Source organism: Papaver somniferum, unplaced genomic scaffold (assembly GCF_003573695.1).
Source record: "Papaver somniferum cultivar HN1 unplaced genomic scaffold, ASM357369v1 unplaced-scaffold_21, whole genome shotgun sequence".
Lineage (NCBI taxonomy): Eukaryota > Viridiplantae > Streptophyta > Magnoliopsida > Ranunculales > Papaveraceae > Papaver > Papaver somniferum.
In genome coordinates this window covers 15,736,453-15,759,834 of record NW_020631041.1, presented here as the reverse complement: position 1 = coordinate 15,759,834, position 23,382 = coordinate 15,736,453, and the positions used below count along the sequence as shown (strand labels likewise).

Below are 23,382 nucleotides of genomic sequence, written 5' to 3'. Positions count from 1 at the left end.
GATAGGAAAAAAGAAGCAGCAATTAAGAAGTTATGGAAAATCTTGGATTGTGAAGTTAAAAGGGTGCTTATCATTTGAAGATGGATGGACAAATTTCTTTAGAGCACATAATCAAAGTCATGGAGATTTTATTGTGTTTAGATACCAAGGTAACATTGCAAGGGCCGAAGAAACCAGCATCAACAAGTATGGACACATGCGCCCAGAAAGAAACTCTCAAGTACACAAAGATATTAGATAGACAGCTGAGCAAACCCAAGAATACTAGCAGCTTAATTCTTCCTTCGACTAAGTAGAGCTTTGAACCAATAAGCCGATATCTTAGGATACCTTTTTAGGTTGCTGTAATCGACGTACACGATACCAAACCTTGATGACCTGATTTCCATTCGAAGTTGTCTAGCAATGACCATGCGAAGTAGCTGGTAACGTTGGCTCCTTGGTCGACTGCTTTCTTGAGTTGAATCAAATACGTCTTGTAAAAATATTCATTCATCTGGTGTCATGCAATGCCTTAGGAAGAGTAACATCCCCGGATCATCCATGCCATTTTATGAAATAATTACGTGAGGGTTTCCATAATAATCCTTAACGTAAGTCAGAACTTTGTATATACCCCAGGGTACTTCGTAAAACCAAAAGGAGTTTTCCCGTGGTCCTATTGGGACTCCGTTACGACCATATGCAAATCCAGCGTGCGTCTCTAATTGATATCCTTTTACCTGGTTCCTGCTGGTATCAGAGCCATGGACGGGATGGTGTGATTGAACCTGGAATTGAATGATGGTTTATTGTTTGGATGGAGAAATATATTTTTTTTGAAGATAATGTTTCAACCGGTGTTTGCACAAAGATGGATTTGTGATGTGATTTACAAGTCGGAGAGGTTCAACTTGGTAGAAGTTTATGTTCTTCGTTTGGTTTTCATGATGTAGTATGGGATGCAGAATAAGGCTGAATGAGGTGGAATACATATTTACTTCTGGAGGGTGTTAAGTAATCATGCACTATAAGGAATGATTACAAAGTTTGAAGAAAGGATGGGATGTAAACTCTTATATAGAAGCAAGTCCAGCAATGCTTCGAAGTTATGCACGATATGTTATAGATTTATGTTCTTAAGTCTATGTTAAAGTATTTTTGATGGCTTGCACGTAATTTCAAGAATTTGCCCGATCTCGAAAGCATGTACCGCGATAATATGGGCATTCACACGGTATATATTCTGAGCGAGTATGTTGGGTGTGATGGTGGTAAAATTATGTCATATTGGTGATGGCTTTGAGAATCGCTCAAAGGATTAAGCCTGTTAATCACAGTGGAGATGTCTGATGGTTTTCTTCAGATACACGGTAATCATGACATGTGCTGGAGTATGGTATTGAAGCTAATTCTTCCTTTCTGGATTGGAGTTCAATATGTAATTAGCTTACTGGCTAGGTGGAGCTAATGGTGATTCTTCTGGATGGTTGTCTTGGTGATGAATGGTGGAGTCTGTGCAAGGATTCGTTGATGGTGGTAGAAGATTTTCATGGTGTTTGTGAGACGTGGCCTGTTTCACAAGTGTTCTTCATGAAGAAGATGGTTTGAAGACTTTTATCAATGTCATGGTGTTTTGATCGAAGAGATGGTTCTATGAAGATGGAAGTTCGGATGTGAGCTTGAAAAGTAATTCTACGGGTATATAGAGATGGTGGACGACTCCGGTGGAAGATGGAGTTAATTTCCTGTGATTGTCTCATGCTTGAAAGTATGATCCGGGGTGGAGAATTGTTGGTTAGTCGGTCACAGAGTTTTGAGTTTGTTTAAACTCAAATACTTGGTCCGAAAGCAAAGGCTTTTGGAGTCGGTTATTGGGTGTTCAGTCGATCATGAATTCCTAACTTGTAGGAATTGTTTTAGTCGGTTAAGGAATCCTAGTTTATAGGAAACCCAATGTAAGACCTAGATAACTAATATAAATAAGGGTCCTTGGTAGTGTTTGGAGATATATTATAGAATCCAACCTAGAAGAGTGGTAAATCTTTGTGCTTAGGATTTTGGTCTCTTTGTTAGGGAGGATCGTGTGCTACCGTGAAGGTCAATATCGGTGAAGAGAAAAACTTGTAGAGAGAGGATTTTGGTGTTCTAGTGTTTAGGGTTTGTGAATTTTCCCTAAACCAAGTTTCTAGTTTCCATGTTTCTCCTTTGTTAGTAACAGCTATGAAGACGGTGTAGAAGAGAAGACACGAGGCTGGTTTGGCGAATTTTAGAGAGTTGATTTCTATGGTTTCTCCAATGGTGTTCTCGAGTATGTCTTGTTAATTCTTTGGTTCTTGTCTTGGGTTGCGGAAAGAGCATACAATGGTCTTTGATGTTAATGGAAGTTTTTCTGGTGGTGTTGGCCGTGGACGTAGCCTGTAAAGGTGAACCACGTATATCTTGTGTTGTGGTTGTGTTCTTCTTTATCTTTTGTCTCTCTCTTATTATTTCTCTCATGTTTGGTTCAAATAACCAATTGCCCTTTGTGATCCTGTGATTCCGCTGTGCTCGGGATGCCAATTTTCCCAACACTTGCTTATATGCTGATCATACACGCAGTAGGTAGTGTAGTGATTAATTCCCACAAAATCCATTGAACCTTTCACCATTTTAATTTCCGACTTATATGATGATGCACCACCACCATCATCCTTAGATCATATCGAAACGGAGACAAAATATCCCAAGAAAAGAAGCCTACCAATAATCAATTAGTCCCATGACAACAAGAAGAGTAAGTTTTTCACTTGTTTATGATCGTTTCATGGTGACCGTGTTTTGTTAGAGATAAGTATATCAGAACAGTAGTGACTCAGCTGTTATTAATCAGTCTGACTCAGCTGTTATTAATCAGTCTGAGTTAATTACAAGGAAATGTGGAATGGGAGTGAAGGCGATGAATCCAAAATAAAAAAGATAGCTTAAAATGATATATCTGTTCCTACTCTTCCTTTTGGTTTTTCTTTTCAGAACTGCACCTTAATATATTTGAATAAGACAAAAGGAAATAAAATCTGATCCGAGGCATTCATGTGCTGGTTTGTACACTTATCAGTTCAAAATTTTGCACTTAAGTCACAATTACTATAACTTGCTAGATAGGATTCCTTGTCCCTGGAGCCATAACATTTATATCTTTCATTAATATGCCAAAACTATGTACTTTTCTCTCAATTTATTGGATACATCTGTCTATCTAATCTCTTCTGTAGTAGTAAGTGATCTCACCACCATGTGATAAACCTCTCTTTCTCTCCCAACCCTGTTGTTTCTCTCAAGGAAATCAGTTTACATCTGCAGTTTGAATGTTGGATATGGAGAGAATGGTCTGCTCAAGCTCTAAACCACACTTCTTTCGACCCATCCTTCCTGATTCTTCATCAGCACATGTTGTGAGTCTCTTCATCTACATTATTTGGTTGTTTATCTTTCATTTACATAATACATATGTTTTATTGTTTTTTTTTTTTGTTTTTTTTTGTTTTTGGTTGTAGCCAATAATACCAAAAGCATTTCAAACAGATTACTTAGTTGATACAGAAGATAGTGAAGGGGTAGCAACTTTAAAGAGTACTCCACTGAAGAAATCATGGAAAGTGAAGCTGAATGACTTCAAGTTTACAGATGGTTGGGAGCATTTTTTTAAGGCTCATGAACTAAGTATGGGTAATATTCTTGTGTTTGAATATGAAGGTCATGATTTGATTTTTCAAGTTTGGGTTTTCGACTTGAGTTGCTGCGAAGTTGAGTATTCAACAGAATCATTGATGTCTGAGGGTATAGTTAAAAATGAAATCCATCATTGTGAAACCGGTGCGAAGGGTATGGATAGAGCTGCAGGTATAAGCAAAGGCAAAGGAAAATGCAAAGGTAAAGGCAAGACTCTAGATACCGATTTTGTAGCCTTCTTTTTGGTGCGTGCTAATTATAAGAGATGCAATACTTAACTCGCTATTCATGTTTGCTAATGTCTTGTGAAGTCGAAGAAGATAGCGAAGAATGTGATGATAAACTTGAGGAAACAAAGGAAGATGCAACCAACATTTCCAAGTGTCCACATTTCATAACAACATTGAAGAGTTACAACATTGGCAGATCTTTCTTGGTGAGTTCCTAGATTATTACTACTCTATGTAGTTTTTCATGTTATAACTTGTATTTTAATAATTTGCTCTCTGTCTTTCAGACGATTCCTAGGATTTTTTCAAAATCAAACATTCCTGACGATGTAGAAACTATAATTCTTAAGGATAAAGAAGGAAAAGAAATGCCAATCAAACTAATTCGTCGCAAAGATTCGTATGGAGTCAATTTTGGATTTGGCTGGTACGATTTCCAGTTTGAAAAAGGGTTAAAAAAAGGAGACATTTGTCTATTTGAACAAGAGAATGAAGACGAAATGGAGTTCACAGTTAGTGTTATTGGAAAGTGTTAATTAAGAGATGAAACTGTTAGCTATTGATTTGTGTGTTTTTCTGTTTTTAATTAGTGTCCTAATTGAGTCATTATGAGACCATGGAATTCAGACTCAAAGTGTTAAATTTTAATTACTTTGTTTTGGTATGTGTGTTCTATTCGTGGTTTGCCACGGTACCCATATGCATCATAGCTGCAGTTGCAATGTCACTCATGTGCATGATTTGATAATAGCAGGCAATATTGCATGCATGCACATCACTTGCAAATATGCTAGTCAGGCTTCAATATGCACCAACCCTGAGCAGACCCACTCCACCAAAATTGCCCTCGAGTAGAGGCAGCTAGCCCCTAATCACAACTACAGAAAAGAGACATTCACCATTACTCAATAGTACTCTTGTATGAATTTATATTGAAATGTCTTGTCAATTTATATTTCTTCAATGAATGATAAAACGGATGGGTCTCATTAATGGGGTTAGCTCAACGTAACCCATTTGCAATTCCCATGCGAGTCCTGTTGTCACGCGCGCTCGCGGGACAGCAAATATGAAGTCACGCTTCAGGGTCGTTGGATCAGTATCTTTGAGATATAGATATTTAGATCCGGAAAATACTGCCGGCTTACGGTATTCAATGTTTTTCTTTATCTCTAGCACCTATATACTCTCTTTTATTTCGTATTTGGTCCTACCTTTTTGTCGGGCCGGTCACAACTTATGGTCCAACATGAGAGTCAACTAAAAAGTGTTCTTGTTAGGTTTAAAAATGGCATCAGGAGATGTTTTCTTCGCGAGTTTATTTTCTGAAGTTGTGAGAGAAGAAAGGAGGCATAGAGAGAGAGTCGGTTAGAGAGAAATGTTAAACCATCATTTTTTTTTTGTGAGATTTGAGTTGTTATCTTCGACGAATAAGAAGAAAGGGTTCTTAATTAAGGATCTATTGGCTAGTGTGGTGAAGATTGATTTATCACTTTCCACATCTTTTCAAAAGGGAAAAAATTTAGGGTTTGTTCAAACCTTAATAATAAGTATCTGTTACTCTTGTCATTGTCAATGGGATAATTGGAGCTTAGTACTCAGATTGTAACCAATACTAGGTTTTGGTCTAACATTTGTCCAATGTTAGGGCTTGATACTCGGACTGGACGTTGACCCTAGTTGACTGTTTTAAATCTTAACTTTTGTCTAGAAATTATTAAAACTTTCTAAAAAAAATTAAATTAAATTACCAAACCAGTTTACAATCATACCCTTAATTATGCATCAAAAAAATAAAAATAAAAAATAAAAAATAAATCATACCCTTAATTTTGTAACATTTACATCAAAACCATACAAGGCAAGGAACCTATCTTCTAATCCTTCTCCAAATCCATCGCCGCCATCGGTCCATCACCATTTTTAACTCTCTGTCACTACCATTGCAACCACTATGTATATCACCATGAAATTTCCACACCGGAGTAACTAACTTAATGTCCACCAGACCTTCTACTCAAAAATATCATTCAAAATTTCAATCAAATCGACAACAAAAACATCATCACAGCTTCATTCTACTAATAGCAGAGAAACATCAATATTATTTTAATTTCATCATCTCTTAACTAGAAATATCAATCACATCGAAAAGAAATACCATCACATCTTATTATATATGTAGGGTAATTAAGAAAATAACAACTTAGAGGGTTTCTATTTACAGAACTTAGGATTTTGATTTAAAAAAATTGGGTTAGAAATTGGGGTTTTGATTTCGATTCGATGAAACTGAGATTTGACTTAATCAGTAAACTAGGGTTTTGTTCAGTTCGGTAAATAATGATTTTGTTTGATTCAAAAATTAGGTTTCAATTTAATGAAATTGAAATGTTGATTGAATCACTAAACTAGGGTTTTGCTTGATTCAGAAGTTGTGGTTTCTATTTATTGAAATTGGGGTTTTGATTTGGGAGAGTAATTGATCCAATGGCTTTGTGATTGAAGTAATCAGAAAAAGTAAATGGAGTTTGCGACGGTTTTGTTCTAGATAGAATTCGGGGAAACTTGATTGATCAACTTAACAGAAACAAATTAAAGTAGAAAGAAGAAAAGGAAACAATACCTAGTAAACGAACCTTGAATTCGATTCTAACCTCTAACTGAGATGTATACTGTATCATGGATGTTAATTTTATACGAGTGGGAGATCCGGAATTGAGGCCGAGGAAGAAGATGAGTTGGGTAAGGAGGCGGAGGAAGAAGAGCTAAGTATTAACGTTAATTGGTTTGTTGCATCTGAGCCGTAGATTTATTGTTTATTTTTTCCAACGTTGGATATTAGATCAACTTCAGGTCTAGATTTGTAAACTCAGTATATTGTACATTTTTTTATTTTACAAAATTAATTAAAGTCAGGTTATTATAGTCAACTTGGGTCAACGTCCAGTCCAAGTACCAAGCCCTAACATTGGACAAATGTTAGACCAAAGCCTAGTGTTGGTCAAAACCTAAGTACTAAACTCCAATTATCCCATTGTCAATTGATTGTGAACCTTACCTATTTAGGTGAATAAATTGTTGATCCACCCTAGTGGTGAGTGTAATTAGAAAAATTTGTTATCCAAGTGCTATATGCACCTTGAAGTTGTTGTTATCCCCAAATTGAGAGAACCCATTATTCATTATAGTGGAAGATTTTCCCGTGGGTTTTTACCCTTCACCTTGGAGCGGTTTTTCCACGTAATCCTTGGTGTTATGTGATTGCTTCTTATATCGTCGTAGTTGTATATTTTCCGCATTTGTGTTTCATTGCTTGTATAGTTTTCGTATTGCGTATAGCGGCTCGGATTTGTAAACCTCCCCCAATAAGTGGTATCATAGCTTTTGGGTTGAGCTAATCCTGTGTAATGACGGAAGCTAGCACTATTAATATAATGGTTATTTTGACCGGTGAGAACTATGTGATATGGAAGGCGAAGATGGAAGATTGGTTATATTGTGAAGATCTCTATGGTCCAATAGAGAGCATGGGAGTAAAGCCTAAAAAGATAGAAGATGAAGTGTAGAGTGTTGGTAATCGTAAAGTTGTTAGTTTCATTCTACAATGGGTTGATGATTATATTATTCATCATGTGTCTACTGAAAAGCTAGCATATTCTTTGTGGAAAAAGTTAGAGGAATTATATGATCAGAAATCTGCTTGCGGCAAAGCTTTTGATCGTGACAAGTCAAGAGGCCAATCAAAGTCTAGAGAAGACGTGGATTGTTATAAGAATGGTCATTATTCAAATGAATGCAGGAAACAAGAGTAAAAACCAAGGAAAAGGAATGTAAATGACAGACAAGTCAATGATCTTACAGTTTTGGTAACAAGTAGTGATATTACTTCATTCTATGATTCTAATGATGTATGTGTGAGTTATGCAGTTTCCGATTCAGGATGGATAGTAGATTCAGGTGCATCCTATCATGCTACTCCTCGAGAAGAGGTGTTTACCTCCTACAAGGCTAGTGATTTTGGTTCAGTCAGAATGAGAAACAATGGTGTTTCGAAAATTGTAGGCATGGGTGATGTGAAGGTTGAGACAAGTGTTGGCTGTACATTGGTTCTCAGAAATGTGCAACATATACCAGATCTTTGTTTGAATCTAATATCACCAGGAGTGTTAGATGATGAAGGGTACAACAATCAATTAGGTGATGGAAAATGGAAGCTAACCAAGGGCTCCATGGTAATTGCTAGAGAAAGGAAATGGGGCACATTGTATAAACACACAAGTGAAGGTGTTGAAAGGTGAGTTGAATGTTGTTGAAAAAGATTCAACCTCCAAGTTGTGGCATAGAAGACTTGGTCATCTTACTGAGAAGCGAATTTAAATCCTCACCAAAAGACAAGTTTTTCCAAAGTCCAAAGGTATGCAATTGGGTAAGTGCACTTGTTGTTTAGTTGGTAAACAAACTAGAGTTTCTTTTCAAAAATCTTTACCCAAGCGCAATTATGGTATTATTGATCTTGTTCATTCTGACGTATGTGGACCTTTAAGGGTCAAAACACTTGGTGGTGCTTTTTACTTTGTTAATTACATAGATGATGCTTCAAGGAAAGTTTGGTCATATGCAATCAAGACCAAAGATGATGTTGTTCCTGTGTTCAAGATGTTTCACATCATGGTGGAAAGAGAAACAGGTAGAACCTTGAAGTTCCTTTGTTCTGAAAACAGGGGAGAGTACATTGGGCCACTTGGAGAGTATTGGAAGAGCATGGGTATACGTCATAGACAATCAGATGAATATAACTTGAGAAATAGGTGGTTCAGTCTTCACTTACCTTTTGTTGAAGAAGTTCTCCAAAAGTTTCGGTTGTTCTTCGCCTTTAAACGGTAGAACGTAATGTTGACTGCCATGATATCCGTTTCTCAACTGCATTTCTATCCTAATCCGAGGCTTAACTAATTGTAGACTAGAAATCAAGATATAGTTTTGTCAACTAAATTTGAGAACAAGCATGAGATAGCAACACTTGTGAGTTCGACCGAGCAATGCTCTAACACTGAAAGAACTAAGCAACTAGGGGTAGATTACTTGGTCTCAACTATACAAAGTTGGTTTTGTTCTTTGTATTTTGCGGTTTCCTTGTTAACAAAATCTTATTGTCTCATTTAATTTACTTCCGCATTATAATATTGTTTTATTATAATAAAATAAATAACACTTGTACGTTAAATCCTAATCACTTGACATTGATCCTATAGTCAATCAGTCTTGTATCATAATTGTTGGCAAGTGAATACCTTGTTGTTGCGTCTCGACTATGTCCATAGATGATCACACTTGGAATCATACATATAGTTTGAAACGAATAAACATGGTGTATTTGGGTACCCTCGTAATTTCAATTACAATTATCAAGTTTCATCTAAATTGAAAATAAAAATAGAAATCTAAATTCCCTATATTTCTCCATGGAACCCTAACAACAATACTTTAAATCAAATGAAATTGATCATCAACATACTACCAGAACATACATCAATCAACCATCAACCTATAATTATGAACATAAAACAACAAAAGAATAAATCAACACAATTACTACAATAAAAAAAATTAGGTTTTTGATTCAAAACATATTTTTTTTTATTAGTGTTCTAAATCAAATCAATAAGATACCATGGGATCAAAAGTTGTCTCTACACAAAACCCCTTAACCGGATTCATAAACACCAAATCGATAAGTTACCATGTGATTGTTGTAACGCAAACTTTTCTTCTGAAAACAGTAGAATGGAGGAGAGAAGATGAGGCGAGAATGTGGTCCTCGCTTCAACTGGCATTGACACTACACCAAATCAGGCGTTTTGTTACACAAATATGTGTGACTTCTTATTTAATGTCACACTTATACGTGTAATAAATATGGTGTTTTTCTTTTGTTACACACCAGTAGCCACACTAATAAGTGTGACTTTAATTAATTAAAATCACACTAAAAAATATGTCAAATCTCTTACATATATTAGTGTCACAAATCAGACAACCATTAAAAAATATATATATTTATTTTTATTCCCTCACCCTGTTCTGGATACGTACACCGACTATGCCCGGTCCACCATATTGTTAAATTTTCCCCAAAATCCACGAAAATATGTATACAATTTTATAAGAGAGTACCCAATAAAATTTATATTAATAAAAAGAAATATGTTTCCAAATGGACTAATATCCTGCACATACTCAACACTAAACAAGGCGGTGCCACAAATTGAAAACCATATAGTATTACAACAAAATGATCATACCATATCAGTGCAGTTTAGACCATTATTTCGTTGTAATAACCTAATTATCAATATCTTAATAACGAACTTGACCATTAGCGCATAGACAAATGCTTATATCCTTGTTCGCTTTTTCCGCTTAGCAGGGCAGCTGTAGATCGTCAGTACTTCCAAATACGATTTAGAATATGTATGGTGTAGCAGAGGGATCTGTAGATGTAGGTGTTCCTGATGGTCTTCCTGCACATAACTTAAAAGTATAAGGACTTAAAAAGTAAACAAGTATGAACTGGGAGCAAACATGAATATGTACTGCAAGTTAAAGATCGATCAAGAGAGAGAGAAGAGCATAAACGCAGAAGCATAAAACGTCTACATTGATAATAATTTTGTATATTAATTCTCATGGCTTAACAGCCTATTTATATTGTTCACAAACTTGAAGATCACTCAAAGTACTAACCTAATAAAATCAAACTCTAAATAAAGACACTTTCCTAACATAACACAAACTCTAAAGGAAAACCGTGTGCTTGGTGTCACACGGTTTGTATGCCTTAACACCCTCCCTCAATCTCATGGGGATTGGAAAAACCGCATGAGATTGGCCATGAAAGTTGTTGATGAAGTGCGGTGCCAATAAACCCCCGAGAAGTATAAGAAGAAGCGCGTCTGTGCGTGAGTTGTAAGGCTGAGACAATGTTGGGCCGAGAAGAGAGGACTGGAAGCAGCTGGACGAGCTGGGCTTGACATGGAGGAAAATTGCTGGGCTAAAGATGGACTGGACCGAGTAGGAGGACGTGAAAAATTGGAAGCAGCTGGACGAGAGAAGCTGGAAGCAGCTGAACGATTTGGGCTTCGTGGTCTTGGTGGGTAATGGGCTTAGACTAATGGTGATGAAGAGAGATAAGTGGGCTTAGGAAACAAAGATGATAAGAAGCTCGGTGACGAGATGGGAAGAACAGGGACGAGTTTATGGAAAGTGGAACAGAGAGATAAGGATGATGTCCAAATTAAAGATCGATCATGTGGTAAGTTGATTATGACAGAGATGGAGCACTGTGATGAAGTTGTCGAATGAGAACAGAGAACGGAAAGCTAAGCAATGGTGAGAGACGAACAAGACCGCAGAGAGAATGAGTTTACTGGTAGGAGGGACGTGGCGAAGCCATTATTGATCATTGAGCCTGGCAGGGATAATGATGCTGCTGCTTTTGATTGACGGAGAATAATTCGAGAACATAACAGAGAAGTTAAGAAGAAGAGATGGGACGATGGAACTTGGAAACTAAAGAGAACGCGGGAGGCATATGTTTGCTGTGAACTGATGGAGACCAGAAGAATAATATTTGCACGATGGGACAAGCTGTCGAGGAGATGAGAAAAGAGAACCAAAAGTCATGGAGGAGTTCGAGTAGAGTTGAGTGCATGGAGATATAGAAGATAAAGATCGATGAAGATTGGCTGTGGATTTAATGGGCTGGTGGGTTTACAATGTTGTTGACGACTAATGAAGAGAATGAAGGTTTGTTGCTGATCAAAATATGGTGATGGACTTGAGCTCGAGTTGGACAGCAAAGGGACAATGGAGCTGACTGTTGTTCACGATGAGAAGAACACGAGAAGGAAGGAATGGGAGGAGATGGAACCTTATCGAGATGGAGGATTCTGGTGATTATTGACGTTTTTTTTTTTTTTTTTTTTTGAAGAACGAGAAGGAAGTGTCACTGTTGAAAAGAAAACGAGGTTGAGAAAAAATGGAGGAAAGAATAGAGGATGTAGAGATAGCGGAAGACATGAGGATCAACCGCTCTGATACCAAGTTAAAGATCGATCAAGAGAGAGAGAGAAGAGCATAAACGCAGAAGCATAAAACGTCTACATTGATAATAATTTTGTATATTAATTCTCATGGCTTAACAGCCTATTTATATTATTCACAAACTTGAAAATCACTCAAAGTACCAACCTAATAAAATCAAACTCTAAATAAAGACACTTTCCTAACATACCACAAACTCTAAAGGGAAACCGTGTGCTATGTGTCACACGGTTTGTATGCCTCAACACTTCAGATGAGAATCAAGATTTTTGCCAGAAAAAACTAACCTGAGCCCTAGGTCGTACGGCAACCACTCTGTTCATAAGTTCAGAGATCCTCATTCCCTATAAATGTGGCCATCATTTGAGATATGCTATCGCTATAATACTGATAATCTTCTCAATTAATTGAGTATTAATATAAGAGTCGTGAGATCACAATCACTACAAAGAAAAGGGATATAATATAAGCAAAGCAACAGTTCGAACCTGCAAATTATATGAGAAGGAAAGTATAAACACATAGAAGAGTAAATTAAGATCCACGTGTCATGAACACTGACGTAACATATAGTAACTTGTATGTACAGCAAACAGAGCTAAATTCTCTAGGATACCTCATGCTGCTCAGTCCACTCCTTACTGGCACTCTAATAAGAAATATTCATAGATAAAATTCTCAACCATGAATAGAACGAAGATTGTTATATGCACAGACATAATCAAAACGAGAAACTCATTGTTAATTTCTTACCTGGGATGTCAAACTCGTTCTGCTTCCAGTCGGCATCGAAAAAAATCATCACAGCCGCCCACTATAGCATGAATCTATTCTTTACTTTTCCACACATTTGAATCCCAACCGGCTTGAATAATTCCTTCAACCTGACAATAAATCAAACCTACAGTGTTTGCATAGCAATAATACCACACAAAACTTATGCACAAACAAGTTAATTGACTCTATATCATATAAATCAACGCTAAATAGACAGGGAAAGTAAGTATAATAGGAATCATATTGTTGTATCATACTCACCTGATGTGATTCAAAACACTTGAAATCCTTAACGTTTACTTAGCCCTGAAAAAGGAAATTAGGGGAAAATTAATTATAGTTAGAAACACAGATCGAGTCGTGCTACTGGAGTACCATTCTTTTATCAAATTTTAAGCCAAGCCTAATGAAATATACTATAAAAGACAGTCATGACAGTGTTAGACTACACCATAACCACTACTAGTAAACAGTAAATAACCATTACACAACCTTAATGCTAGCTAGTATCATCCTCTTGAATCAAGTTGGATGAAGCAGCTTCAACGAGTACATCATGAACACTTTTACACAAATTGATACCGCAAAGTATCGGTCCAATAGATTATCAAAATGTGTTAATTACAAATCCAAGGATTTCCATATGGCCATGAATATCAATATTATGAATCTAAATGTGAGTATAAAGATTTGTATCAGCTTCAAATGGCTCAACGGAAGGTTAGGAACTAACTTTTGGATACAAATTTTTTGTTGTTTTCGGAAAGATCCTTATGAGAAAATATCAAATCTAACGAACCCTTTTTAAGAGAATTTAAACGAAGTAATATACAATAAATAAAAGATAGAAATCAGATTTGAAAGAAAAACGCAAATCCCTAACCTGTTTCCCGATGGATTCATGAGCAACCATACCATTAATCATTGATTACATAAAGAGCATCATCTGAGGTTGTAGATCTTGTTGCTGAAAAAAAAAAGAAAAAAAAATTGCTGAAAATTAGGATCCCTAATTTACTGTGAAAACAAAATTGATTTTAAGCACATCATATACCCTAGACAAAAATTAGATTCCCCAACTAAATCTTCTAATCCGGAAAAACTAGAATTATGGTGAGACTATTAGTCCCACATTGTCTGGACAATCTAAGATCCTGCAGTTTATAATTGTATGGCCTCTCCACTCATTGCAAATTGGTTTTGAGTTGGATGCCCGTAATCTAACATGGTATCAGACAGGCTATTTGCGACGAGTCTTTGACCGCGCCTTTACTCTACGTCACCCGATTTAATTGTTCACGTGTTAGACCCAACGAGGCTACACGTGAGGAGGCGTGTTGAGATTATTAGTCCCACATTGTTGGGAAATATAAGATCCTGCGATTTATAATCCCTTAGGACCTCTCCACTCATTGCCAATTGGTTTTGAGTTGGATACCAAGAGCTTGATTAGACTTAGAGGGAGATCGAGAAACTGGTTTTCCAGGAAAAGGGAGTTTGTTTGTTTTTTCAAGGGTTGCAGTTCGAGACTAAAACCTACGAGAAGGAAGGTGCGAGAGGACGTGGGTTTGTGGGTTTTCATGTAAAATAATTTTACTTATATTAAGAAAATAAAATAAATAAATTGTTAAACAAAATACAACATATTTTTCGGATCCATTAAAAAGTCACACCTAAATGTGTAACATAATTAATGAAAATTAAATTATGAATTAATGTCACACTTAAGCAGTTTGTCACACTAATATGTGTAACGTATTTTGTTACATCTATGGGTGTCACAATTCAGTGTTACAAATTACTCCATTTGGTGTAGTGTGACCAATCAAGATATCTCCCTCGCTTTGGGATTTTCTAGCAGGCAAGGTTTGAATCCTCGCTGAGGCGAGGATTCTGTATTAAAATTCCGTCCCTCACCACTACACTCGGGCCCTCCTCCTACTTGATGTGGCGACACTGTTGAACTAGCCTCTTGCCTCCTCCACTAGACTCAACCTTACAGCCGTGCAATGTTAGAAAGACACATACTTACACATAACTGATTTGTGTCATTCGAGCAATTAATCACTGTGAAGTTTCCGCATCACCAGGGAAGATTCTCTAAGCAATTGTTGTTATTTAGGTTAAACCAAGAAAAAAATTCTAATTAAACTTACCACTTGATTAAGTTATTAGTTAAAGTTGTGAGTGCATATGTAGCAAAACGCCACATTGAAAGTTGATAGAGTGTCATTGGAAAACTCAAAGACACTACTGCATAAACAAATTAACATACACAATCACGCATTACAATGGCGACGAGTAATGGATGCCCGTGCCGTAACGTAGAGCATTAAAAAGATAGCTACATGTTTTCCTTAAATGATAGTTAGGGATTCGTGCTATTTAACTTGACCCAAAAAAACAAAAATCTATTTAAAACCTACCACTTGATTGAGTAAGTTAATTATTGATTGAAGCTGCGATTTTCTAGACAATGTTACTGAAAATGTAAATCAAAATGACTAGATTCATTACTAATATTTTAATCTCTGCAAACTCACTGCACCTGACTACATCCACAAACTCTGCATCTCTGTTATTTAGTAATTAGTACTCCCTCCGTACCTAATAGGTGGTGTAGTTGTAGGAAATCCTACACTACACCCCTCACAAAATTTCATTAATATTCATCTCATTTTAGATTAATAATTTTAATTTTATTAATGAATTTTTGAACAATCTTATAAGAAAAGATAAAGGAATCAAGAATAACCACTGCTCTAGATTTTCTCTCTCCTATTTACTTGCTTCTCCCTCAGAAAAGATCTCTTTCCTTTCCTTTATAACTGAGCGGCTATTTATAGGGAATTACATAGTGGATGACATCTAATCTGTCCTTTATTTTCGGATATGACTTGCGACATTCTCGCATCCTTACAAATGTTAATCTCGCAAACTCTCTAATTTTCGCAGGACCATCACATTTTTCTCATGATTTAGCTGACGTTGTTTATTATTTCGTTTCTGAAGTTGTTCTGCGACATTGCTGTGTTGTGTTGTTCATAATTTCGCTGAGGCATTATTGCTGCGAGATTCTGATCCTACATCTTGCCTCTTCTCATATCTTCCCTGCGAAGTAGAGAATGATGTGAGAAATCCCGCAACTGTCCATCTCTTCCTATTCTGCATTTATCACACGTATCCTTTCTTCCATCTATTTCTTGACACGTCTTCTGTAACCGCTGCTTTTCAACTTCTCACGTCTTTTCGTATTAATGGTGTTTATTTCTTCGAGTAAAAAAAATCTTCTTTATATATTCTTCTTACTCTTCTTTCCATTTTCTTTTTACTTTCTTTTCTCTTTTTACTCTCTCATCTCTGCAACTCTATTGTTCTTCCGTAAGTTCTGCTACTGTAATTCTTCCCAGGAAATCTTCTTACTTTTCATCCATTCCCATACTCTATATTCAAATATGCCTCCAAGTGGCCAAAAACATGAGAAAACCTTAAAAGACGTCCAAAAAGATCTTGCTGAGAAAGGTTTCACACTTTCTACCATTCCTGGTGAAAGTGCCAAGTCTATTCTTTCTATAAAACTTTTCTCTGATAAACATTGTGATGATCAATCAATCATAGTTTCGCTAGGTCAAATTCTCGCAGTCTCCCCATTCCTCTTTATGACCCAGATATTCCTCTGTTCTATGAAATTCTCGCTCTCTCGGGATTTTCGTGAGCTATCTTCCAATTGAGTGGGGATTGCATCCGTGTGATGCTGGTGTTCGCTAACTGTGGTGCTGGTAAAGGATCTCTTTATTCCAAAGAGCTTAGGGATCCTAAATTCGTAGATCTAGAGATAGTCGCTGAGAAATATACATTAGCGAATTTCTTCGAAAACTATGAATTAATATCCATGAAGAAAGAGAATACTCGCTGGGGTATTCTCTTGAAAAGGAAAGATAATATTGATGAAGATAAAATACTCATGCAAGACATTGATTGGCACTCTGGTAAGAACACAACTCCTCGCCAATCCAAAGATGATAAATGGTGTGTTTTTCCCTTGATGCTGAAAGGACCTTACATTGCTGGGTCAAATGTTCTTCTTGAGAATCTCGCTTCTTATCAACCTTGGGTATTCTCTTGGCCCGAGAAGGAGAAAGAGGTATGTCTCTTCCAGTTTCACCCACTTTATATTTCTTTATTTGTCTTTATTCTTTTGTTCGCTGATTCTTGCGACATTCTACAGATCCAGAAACTGAAAGATAACTATCACAGGACTGGGAAGGCTAGTACCTTGTTAGCTCTTCGCTCATACACAGATGAGGTAAGAAATATTCTCTTATGATTTTAAACAGTATACTGTTGCCTCTATTTCTTATTTCTATCTGTGTGTGAAGATTATTGCTGAAATAGAAAAGCCCGCTAATATTGCGAAGACTGGTGATAAAGGCAAAGGTGCTCTTCGTAGGGAAAAACCAACTGCTCCTCCTTCAAAGAAGAGAAAAATCCGTTCTTCCTCTCCTTCAAATATTCCTTCTCATGAAAACTCCAAGAGTGATGAGGATAATGAGGATAATGATGACCTTGCTGCGAATGAAGATTCTCCATCTGAATCTTCTATGGCTAAGCTCTCTGGCCTCTTTTCTGATTCTTGGCAAGGAATGGGAGATAGTCAATTCACTAATACCTGCAAATCTCTCGCTACGATTTGCGATGTTCCTTTATTGGATGGTGATAATTCTCTTCGTGGAGTTTCTAGATCGGCGACTCCCAACTTCCTGCATTCTCTTAATAGTCTGGTATGGTTTCTTCCTTTTACTTCTTCATTATTATAACTCAAAATCTCTTTCTATTTTAATATTTTTTACATTTTCTCGCAGGCTGGAAAAGCTTCTTTCGCTGTTGCCTCAGATCTGGAGAGGAGACGCGAAATTCTTGAAAAGAAGAATCTTCAATTTCGTACAAAGAATGAGGAACTGGAAGCTGAAGTCAAATGTCTTCGCGAGAAGAATAAACAACTAGAAATTGATTCTTCTTCGCACGAGAATAAAATCTCTAGTCTTCAGCAAGCTAATAATCAACTCTATGGTATGTTACTTTTCTCTTTTCCCTTCATTCATTCATCCTGTTATTTTATCTTATTTGATTGATCCTTTTTGCAGACATTTATGGTCTTTCTGATGAAGCTACCATTCTTCGTTCATTTCCTAATGCCTTGGATAATGACACCCTTCTTGAGCATCTTAATAAATCTTTAAATAGTTTCTCAAATGATAAAATTTCATCTCTTTCTCTGAATGAACTGAGATCCAAATTTCGCCTCTTAGAGATTGACCATAGATCTAGTTTAGGCTTAGCCAACCAATTTAAGCATCTCTTTCTTAATTCTAAAGAGAAAATCAATGAGCTAAGAACCAAAATTAGCGGTCTCATATATGATAAGGATCGTATTTCTAACCAAGGTGCTGAGACTTTGGAGAAATTCCAAGAAATGCTTCTTGAAGTTCAACTTGAACGTGATGAAGCTAACCGCCAAAATGCCGTGCTTAACGAGAGAGAAAACCAAATTCGTTCTCGTCTTCTTATAAATAATGAGGATGAATTCGCTAAGGCTGCGAAAATCTTAGACGATGCCAGAAAACATTTAGGTGTAAATGTTAGTATCCAAGTTGAGCATACAGCCTTGATTAGAGATATGATTTCTGACAGAGAAGGTCATTACCTGTTCTTCTTCACTAATCTTTTGTTTCTTATGAATTTTCATCAAGTTATTAATTGATTTCCTTTTGCTCGCAGATTCTGAAAGTAAATATCGCGAAAGAATTGAGAAACTTGAAGCTGAAAAACAAGAACTCGCAAAGAATCTTTCTTCTCGCAACGATAAATATTCTAGATTAAAGAATCAAATCAAGATCACTGTTGCGAACTTTAAGAACGACGCTCTGCATTTTCGCAATCAAACTATTCAAATGGTTTGTGATGACCATAGTATTCCTCACTCTGATTATCCTTGTCTCTTGAAGGAGATCCCAAAGAACATTCCTAGTCTGACCATCTCTGATAGCGAAGCTGATGATGAAGAATCTGATGGTGATGAAGGTTATGATGGAGATAAAAGTTCGGATGTAGACGAAGAAGGGAACAAGTCTGACGAAGATGATGAAGGATCAACTAAGAAGTAGTCTTTGTTTCTTTCTTTGATCTTCTGTAATGCTTGTACATTTATTCTTTCTTTCTGTATATTTGCGAATTCTTTTGGTTCTCCATATTCCTTAATATATGAGTTTCTTTCATTTTGACTTGCATTCATTAAAAAAATTCTTCCTTGCAATACGGTTAATCAACATAATCACTAATTTTTTAATTTTTGCGCAAATCTATCGTGTGGAGACAAATAACATTTTCTAATTTCATTCATTCACATACTTGCCTCTGTTATTTGTATCCAAATGAGAGATTTTGCAGATTTTTTTTATTTTGTGCCTCAACTTCGCAGTTGTTTATGTATAATTTCACAATCATATGCGAAGTGAATTTTGATTCTTTTCAAAATCTCATCCCTGTGTAGTCTTATTTTTCCTTCCTAGTTAAAGGTCTTATTATGCCACCTCTTGTCATTGCGACAAAATCGCAGGACGTCCTTGCACTTTCATGCAAAAACCCATTGATCTTGCCTTAACTTTTTCTTTTGTATTATTGCCTCTTCAGGATTGTCGCACAAATATGACAAGCCTTAATACCCTTGCGAGTAAAAAGCCTCATGACATTTGCGTCTTAAGACACTTATCATCTCCCTAATGGAGGGTGCCGCCCTTATATCCCCCATGGTTGCCCCTTCAAGGAGGCGTACTTCTACCATACAAGTATAGCTCCTCTCATCCGGTCTTAACAACAACCAGTTGTTTTCGCAGCCTCTTATCCCTTTTACCTATAAGTTTTATGGTTACGAGACTGCACCCTAAGTGGGGTTTTCTTCAGGCCGAGTGCAGTATAAGCCAAGACTTTTCAAGAATGGCAAGGTACGCTCCAGACGCCCCTGGCACTCTTGACTCAACCGTGTACCTCGGCGCCTTGGTCTTATTTCGCACTCGTTGGGAGAGTCCTTATTACCTTAGTCGCCCAACCTAAGTTATATGCTTAAGCTGAGAATCCAAGGTGCCTCTCCCGGATGGGCTTTATTGACCTCGAATCTCCATGATTCAGCTTCCGGTGGCGGTGTAGCCTTTCCCTGAGCCATGTAACAGGTACCCCCTTATATGACGTACTTTAGGTCTTACATTTGCCTCTTGCAAAATTGTATTCGCGAACTAGGGTGTACGCCATAAAGGTTCGCCCCTTTCTCTTTTGTCATTGTTCTCTGATTGTCTTTTGTAGAATTCATTATCTTTGCGAGATTCTCGCACATCATCATATTGTATTTGCATTTCGCAATCTCAATTTTGTCATAAAATGTATTTTTGAGAATTTTATTTATTGCGAGAGTGTCGCAACAAATCAATCATTCATACATTTCTTATTTTTATTACCTTTGCCATTCTCTGCTTCTTTGTTTTTTCTGTTACTGCTTCCTTGGTAGTGGTATCTTCACCATTTTTTATTCTGAGCTAGCATTAGTTTCGCAACATCTCTTCTTCTTTTCGTTTGATTGCATCAACCATCAACCTCTCACTTCTTTGTGTCTCTTTGATTTTGTGTCGCCAACTTTCCTTCTTGTTTGCTCTTCCTTCGCAGGATTCTACCTCAGTTTCGTAACACCTCTTTCCTTCAACCCAATCTCCCTTTATGATTCCTACACCTCTGGGGTGAGGGAATTTGATGCACTGATGGAAAGTTGAAGCTACACCTAAAATCCCATGTAGTCAAGGTCGACCAATTAATGCATTGTAGGGTGATTCTATGTCAACGACACAGAACAGGATTTCAGAAGATATTCCCTTCAATTGAATTCGCATAGTAACCTCCCCTTTAGGCTTGTTGGCAGTATCATTAAAACCATATATCTTATATGTTGATGGTATAAGATCATCATCTCTTCATACCATAGTTTTATAAGTATGATAAAATAAGATGTTCACAGAGCTTCCAGTATCGATTAGAATCCTGTTAATTTCCCATGAATCTTCAGCTTCATCATCCTCATCTTCTTTCGGTTTTGGATTAATTTCTAATTTTACTATCAATGGATTATCATGTACCTCTTCACCTTCGGGGATTTCTTCTGCGGTAAAAGAAATAATCTGTTTCTGCCATCTCTTTGTGTCTCAAGAATTATATTAGTTTCTCTCTCTATTATAAACCCTAGACCCCTTTTATATGACCTAGGTTACATAATAGACTAATGGACTTATGGGCCAAGTCCAAGGAAGTAAGGTCAACCGAATACACACATGTATTCAAGGCATACACAACAAATCTCCACCTTGACTTGAATACTATCACCATTCATCATTTTCCTTCATCGTCTTCGCTTAGCCCTTACAAGGGCTCTCAACACTTGTTGACACCAACCAAGTGCAAGCAATGCTTGAACTTGATACTTGGAACCAGCTTCGTCAACATGTCTGCAGGTTTGTCCGATGTAGGAATATTAAGCATAGCTATTTTTCCTCTTCAACGACATCCTTGTCAAGAGACTCAATTTCTTCAATCATAGAAGTTCCCCATTCTGCTGATTCTTCACCACTGATTGCTTCTTCATAGGTTCTTAGCTCATCCCTATCTATGCTCTCACCCACTGCAAGTGCATACACAACCAAATCAGCATGGCCATATCTCTGAGGTAGTCTGATTTCCCTCCTCACTCTGTCTCTAGCAAGATTGTACTGATGATCGTGTGCTTCATATTCCTGGGCCGGCTCTTGCACAATTTCCTGATCATCCTCACCAGAAACAACAGTCTCATTTTTTCCTTGAACTTGTATCTCAAGGTCCATCTTGTCACCTAGCTCCACCTTATCACCAACACTCTCCTCAACTCTTCTATATAGTTCTTCTTTCTTTGGCCTCAACATCGACTGCTCATCAAATTTCACATCTCTACTAATAAGAAACTTGTTTGATCTTTCTTGAGGACACCATAACCTGTAGCCTTTAACATCCTTTGCATACCCAAGAAATACACACTTCTTTGTTCTAGGCTCTAGCTTCCCCTCATTCACATGAACATAGGCTGGACATCCAAAAATCTTCAAGTCTTCATACTTAGCATGTGAACCTGTCCAAACTTCATTTGGAGTCTTACACTCAATAGAAGTCGATGGAGATCTGTTCACTAAATAAGATGATGTGTTTGCGGCTTCGTCCCAAAACTTCCTTGATAACCCAACATGGGAGAGCATGCTCCGTGCCTTCTTCATTATGGTTCTGTTCATCCTTTCTGCAATACCATTTTGCTGTGATATTTTTCTGACTATGCGGTGTCTCACAATCCCTTGCTCCTTGCAGATTCACTGAACTCACCCCCACCAAATTCCAAACCATTATCTGTCCTCAAGCACTTGATTTGTCTTCCGGTTTGTTTCTCAACCATAGTCTTCCATTGCTTGAACTTGAAAAAAGTTTCATCTTTGTGTTTAAGTATGAATACCCATACCTTCCTTGAGAAATCATCAATGAATGTCAACATATATCTACCACCACCATGTGACTCCACCCGAGAAGGACCCCAAAGATCAGAATGAATATAATCCAAAATACCCTTGGTGTTATGAATAGTTGTACTAAACATAACTCTACATCGATTCCCAAAGACACAATGTTCACAGAAATCAAGCTTACCAGTTTTATGACCACAAAGCAATCCCTGCTTGCTCAAAACATCCAACCCCCTCTCACTCATATGCCCTGACCGCATATGCCACAACTTGGTAGTCTCATATTCTGAAATTGAAGAACATACAGTTGCATCACCTGTTACAGTAGTACCTTGCAGTGTATAAAGACCATTTACTCTTGTACCTTTCATGATTGTAAGACTTCCTTTTGAGATACGAATAACTCTACCTTCACTTTGATACTTTCAGCCGCTTGAATCAAGTGTACCCAAAGAAATCAAATTTCCTCTCAAATCCGGAACATGCCTAACCTTGGTTAAAGTCCTCACAATACCATCATGCATCTTAATTTTAATTGTACCTACACCCACCACTTTACAAGTGACATTGTTTCCCATAAGAACTCTTCCACCTTCTCGAGCTTGATAAGTAGAAAACCATTCTCTATGAGGACACATATGAAAAGTACAACCCGAATCAAGAATCCACCCATTATCCGAGCTTTCGGTATAAACCGTGAGAACTGTTCCATCATCACTTTCTACTTCAACGTTTTCCGTGGTGCCTTGGTTTGTATTTTTCTCAAGATTCTTCCTTTTTGGACAATCCTATTGAAATGCCCTTGTTCCTTACAATGAAAGCAATAGAATTTACCGGATTTAAATTTAGACCTTGACTTTGATCTACTCCCATCAAATCCACCCTTTTGGTTTCCACTTCCTCTTACAAACAACCCATCTCCCGAATTATCTTTACCATCAATACCCGTGTTCTTTAACACCTTAGAGTTCAAAGCCGTCTTAACGTCTTCCATGGAAATTGTA

General features: G+C 37.1%; 2 protein-coding genes and 1 long non-coding RNA gene across 4 annotated transcripts; 1 reads left to right on the top strand and 2 right to left on the bottom strand.

Moving 5' to 3' along the window:
* The first annotated feature begins 3,250 nt into the window (after positions 1–3,250).
* LOC113339851 (B3 domain-containing protein REM10-like) lies at positions 3,251–4,529 on the top strand. Its single transcript, XM_026585076.1, has 4 exons — positions 3,251–3,413; positions 3,516–3,891; positions 4,002–4,126; positions 4,208–4,529. Exons 1-4 carry the CDS (start codon positions 3,327–3,329, stop codon positions 4,454–4,456), a joined length of 837 nt encoding a protein of 278 aa, XP_026440861.1. The 5' UTR covers positions 3,251–3,326; the 3' UTR covers positions 4,457–4,529.
* A 5,626-nt stretch (positions 4,530–10,155) lies between these two features.
* On the bottom strand, positions 10,156–13,773 carry LOC113339426. 2 transcript variants are annotated; one of them, XR_003355082.1, is made up of 5 exons: positions 13,687–13,773; positions 13,065–13,109; positions 12,780–12,910; positions 12,314–12,469; positions 10,156–10,444 (listed from the first exon to the last, which is right to left on the bottom strand). It is a non-coding gene; the product is annotated as an uncharacterized LOC113339426 (long non-coding RNA). The 2 variants fall into 2 exon arrangements; XR_003355081.1 differs by having other exon boundaries at positions 12,780–12,927; positions 13,687–13,771.
* An 8,433-nt stretch (positions 13,774–22,206) lies between these two features.
* Positions 22,207–22,749, bottom strand: LOC113339671 (uncharacterized mitochondrial protein AtMg00300-like). Its single transcript, XM_026584906.1, has one exon. The coding sequence runs from the start codon at positions 22,747–22,749 to the stop codon at positions 22,207–22,209; it is 543 nt and encodes a 180-aa protein (XP_026440691.1).
* Between the last annotated feature and the right edge of the window lie 633 nt (positions 22,750–23,382).